Genomic DNA, 4935 nt, shown 5'->3' with positions numbered 1-4935 from the left:
CAGCTCCTGATACCAAATTCAATATTGACGGCAACATGCATACATTCATACACACACATATATATATTATCAATATTATATAGACACGAGTCATATGACTAATTAGCTAGCAATAAGCTGGATTGCATATTGTAATAAAGCATTTAGAAGCTAGTAATGAAGCAAATAATTGGGTTGTTGTTTTAGGACCCTTGTTCTTCCCCCAATAACATAAAAGTATTAATCTTGCTTTGGGGAGACAGACATCATCAAATTGGTGGAGAGCAGAGTAGCACAAGCAGACAGAGCTTTGTTCATAACTTTGACAAGTTCCTATCTCATAAGCCTAAACTCCAGTTGGGTCCTATGCAAATTGCATCCTTTATTTACAGGTAAAAATTATTAAAGCTTGCTCATTTTTTGAATGACAAGATAGGGATTTAAAGGATGGGTATGAAAGCTCAATGAGATAGTGAAGAGGTCCTGTTGCATCCTATTATAAGACATATGGGTCTTGTTATATTCTCTCTAGTTGTGTAGCAGCTGTAGCTATAGAGCCCTGAGCCCCAGTCTGTCTTTGCATTTAAAGCTTGGTTTCTTGATAATTATGACATGTGCAGAGAGAAATAAAGATGACTGTATCTTTCTCTTATGAAAGCCAATGAGGCAGTGAACAACCCCATGTCCTTTCAAATTCAAGAAAACTTCTTTGGTATGTATGCCTTGATAAGCTGGGCTATAGCTTCTGCTGCGGGATGGATTTCACTTTCATTGACTGCAAGCTTCTAGCTGTCTCCTGCTCTGCTCAGTAGAAAAGTCAGAGAATTTATGGGTATTTAGATTTCCAGGCGGTGTATGGTTAGAGACTGTGAGAGTTATTGTAGCTAATAGCTAATAGCTATTAAAGATCAGATTGTGGGTTTTGTGTGTAGCTTTCAAAGGTGTGAAATCAGATAGATAAGGCTGGTTTCCTCAGGTGTCTCAATTTAGCTTTTGATCTGTTTGCTATTTAAGATCATTCTAACTCTAACTCTGTTATATATGATCTGCTAGTTGCTACTTAATTTATTCTTGGGTAATATTCTCTCATTCTGTTGTTCTTGGTTGTGTAGTAGTTATGGAGTCTTCTTCCCAAGTATTTGGAGGTCATGCAGAGGAATGTCATAGCAGTGAATCAGGGTGGACAATGTACATTGGTTCCCACATAGATGGTGAAAATGATCCCCATGGACATCATAGTGATGATGGAGAAAATTATGGTCATCATCATCATAAGGATGACAGTGATGATTCTATGGTTTCTGATGCTTCTTCTGCTCCAACTCCAAGTCATCACCAGGGACATGGTCTACGTGGCAAAGGAGAGCGAGGCAAGTTTGAGGAGGAGGATGAGGTCGCATATTGCTTGGACAAAAAGGCTAAGAAACCAAAGGAGAAGCAAAGAGCAGCTGGGAGGAGATCAAAGGAGGCTGAGAAGAAAGAGAAGAAGGCATTAGTTCATGGCAAGAAACGCTAAGGTTAATTGGGATAAATGCAAATTAAAATAGTTATGTTTTTCATGTTCTTCATCAGCTTAAATATTGTTCTGTAGGTAGTTAGGTAGCAATGGGCTGAATTGTATCACATCAGTTAAAAAAAAACTGGGCTACAGTTTAATTATGACTATATATGGTTTTGTTATCAAACTTTTTGGTGTAAGGATAATATAATATATATTCAAGACATAATTGTCAGATTAGCTAGCTACCTAGAACATGCGTGTATGAATCCATGAGTTAATTTGCTCGTGCATATGTCTCTTTGTGGTTTTGTTATTTTTCTGAAACACGCAGTCAGAGATAGAGTACTACGGCTGCATATTGGTTAGATATAAATTAACACTGTATCTTATAGCATGCACCTTAAAGTAATCAAGCTGGTGGAGAAGATGACTAGATGAGTCGTACCACCTTAAATTAATATAGCATTTTTGAACACGCACAGTGTGAATCCAACATAGAAACAAAGTGAGTTAGTGAAAACACCATGCTAAAATTGTTCACATAATTAATGCTATATATATGCAAATTGACATCTTTTTACTTTTAACATTAATTACATATATTGTTGGTCTAAATAAGACCTTATGAGCTTGGATATAATGGATATGAGTTTGTGTGCATTGATGACTAGTAAGAAATGTGCATATTAATTATTAAACATAGTAGGCTCTGACCACCATAGTTTATACTTTATAGTAGTGTCTGACCGAAAAATAGAATATGGTAAGGAAGTTCATACTTCCTAGTATAAGGAACACCATTCATTCACTTGGATCATAGAAGTTGAGGAGGGAATGTTGAGAGACATGCTGTACTGTTTAGTAGTTCAGAATCCAGGCCCAAATTGTTGTATGGTAAGCCCAAACCCACCAACCTCTCAATCATAGGGCTCTGGCCCTTACAGGAGCTTCCCATCTAACAATATCTAATGTAGAGTTATAATATATCAAATATTTTAAGTGATATGACAATCCACATTACTACCAGATCAAGTGCAACCTTAGAGGTAACATGTACATCACCCAATCGTTCATTAGCTTACTAGCTAGCATAAAACTGCAAACCAAAATTAAAATTGCAAATCCGGATCTTGCACCATCATCCTTAGAGCATGGAACCTTGTATCGAGATCAATGTGCGGCACAACAAGTTGACAGTAAGTCCAATCTATTAACTGGAACTGGCTGGCTGTTGTACTACTAGCTGTGGCTTCAGAGAACTCACTTCCACTCTGTATTGCAGCATTTGAAGGGGAAGTCGTGGACTCCGCGGTCTTCTTCCTTTTGTGATTTGGAAAATCTTGGGTTGGTTTCTCAGTTGGGAGAATTTGCCTTCGTTCAAGGGTCCTGACATCATAATCACCATAAAAAATGTCGGTCTCCAACACGATCATAAACCAAAATTAAAACGTGCATGTTATCAACAGAATTTATAGTACCAGAATCGTTTGTAGAACCTCCAAGCAGCCCCATATTAAACATTTCTCCTATCTCAAGCCACAAGGTGCACAGGTGGTGTCAGAAAAAGAAAACAAAAAAGGTATTCACAGGCTTGCCCTTGATTCTTGCAAGCCATTAGTCCATTATTTATGGCATGCTATAGCAAAGGCAAACTCGAAAGGAAACAAACAACAACAGTACTAAAAAGAAATTAACATGTAAATTTGTTCCAACAGAGGCACAAAAGCTAGCAAAGTAGAAATCTTGAAAAGAGAAAATTCAGATTAGCAAAAACTGAAACAAACCCCAATTGATGAAGAGCTGCAGAGAAAGAATGGAAATGTTCTGTAGCCTTGACAAAAGATTTAAGTTGCTGCCTTACCCTAAAAGATTTTAGCTTTACGCTTAATTTGGGTCATACTGTAGCTCTTTAATATATAGACAGGGGTGATGAATGAAGGAGTTGATCAAGTGACAGATACCATCTGGACATCTTTACATTTAAGCCATTTTCTGCTTGAAAAAATAAATAGTGATTATTACTGATACTATGTTTCGAAAAACCAAACGTTTTATGCTAAAATGACTCTCTCACCCGTTTTATCTTCCCAAAAACTGGCTTTCGATAAATAGAAGACAGTCTTTATAAGTTTTAAAATTTAAAAATTATTGTGAAATCCCACCAAAAGGCAATTATTTCAAAATGTAATTAAATGGAGATATGTAGTTGCTATAAGAGTGCTCCGGCTCTCAGCAGCTTCACTACCAATCGTCAGTAATATTGAAATGAACTCTAATATCTTTAAACGATATTTTCCAAGAGGTGACTGTAACTTGTCATATGTAGTTATCATAACATTGTCCACCGAAGAATCATCCAAAGCTTCAGCAAATCACCTGCAGGATAGAAGCCTGATGATTAGTATGTAGCTTTTACTCCTTAAAAATTAAGAACAAATTTTTTTTTTTTTTTTTTAGCCATTAAAGAACAAAATTTTCTCTTTCAAAAATTCCCAAACTACATGGACCCAAATGATCATTTTCCCTTAAGTTTCTAACCCCGTGTTGTTACTTAGAGTTTCTATCACGATTTCATATACATTGAAATAATAAGTGAAAGGACATCATCACTTAACTTAATGCAGGAGTACCATGCACCAAATTAAGGAGATAATTTTACCTAGGCTCTCCAGCATGCCCACAACAGTCTCAGGATTAACAATAACTCTATATGTCCACGACGAATTATACATTGATACTCATGTTCAATTGCTCCCAATGATATCCTCCTTGGATCTAACAAAGAGATGCATACCAACAATGAGTTAACGAGAACATATATATTTTGGTCATGAGTCCTCCAAAGCATGCTGAAATAATCTTCGTATAAAACTGCATAAAATTGCGCGTACATATATTTGAATCCAATACGTACAGAAGCTAGAGCTAGCAGAAATGCGTGTATAAGAATTTCTAGTATATGTAAGAAGAATAAAATGCTACCTTGGGCTGGAGATTTTAGCAGAAAGTCCAGGTGGAGCAAACCTTGTTATAGCACAAAGTGTATCTGATGCATCACCATGCAGTTCAGAAAAATCCTGTAGAAATCAGCATGCATGCTCATTAACAGCATATAAATTATTCCTTCTATTGAAACTAGTAATAGAAAAAACATTTATAGCAGAAAGTAACTATGCAAGGCAATTTTATTAGTTTCAATTTTCTATTGAAAGTAGCTAGCTAGTAATAGAAAAATCATAATTGCATAGCCTTCTTTTAGTAAGCAATAGATTGCGGCACCATCTTCCATTAACAAGGCATTAGCAAGATCATGGTTCTAACTCTCTTCTCCAAAAACTTCACACAAACTATCATTTCGAATATAGCTTATATGTAAAATTACTATCATTTGTTTGAAGAAAAATTGACAGACACCTGCATGCTACAAATAAATGGAAGGAATTTGAATCAATACC

General features: G+C 36.1%; 1 protein-coding gene across 1 annotated transcript; it reads left to right on the top strand.

Moving 5' to 3' along the window:
• Positions 1-235: 235 nt before the first annotated feature.
• On the top strand, positions 236-1643 carry SOB5 (suppressor of phytochrome b 5). The gene is made up of 2 exons (XM_086256604.1): positions 236-371; positions 1095-1643. The coding sequence occupies exon 2, from the start codon at positions 1097-1099 to the stop codon at positions 1493-1495; it is 399 nt and encodes a 132-aa protein (XP_086112730.1). The 5' UTR covers positions 236-371; positions 1095-1096; the 3' UTR covers positions 1496-1643.
• Positions 1644-4935: the final 3292 nt, after the last annotated feature.

The sequence above is a fragment of the Dryas octopetala genome, chromosome 9 (assembly GCF_963921425.1).
Source record: "Dryas octopetala chromosome 9, drDryOcto1.1, whole genome shotgun sequence".
NCBI lineage: Eukaryota > Viridiplantae > Streptophyta > Magnoliopsida > Rosales > Rosaceae > Dryas > Dryas octopetala.
This window is presented reverse-complemented; position numbering and strand designations above follow the sequence as displayed.

What these genes read in the sequence shown, in the direction of transcription:
- SOB5 (XM_086256604.1), top strand. Translation starts at nt 1,097, where the DNA reads ATGGAGTCTTCTTCCCAAGTATTTGGAGGTCATGCAGAGGAATGTCAT.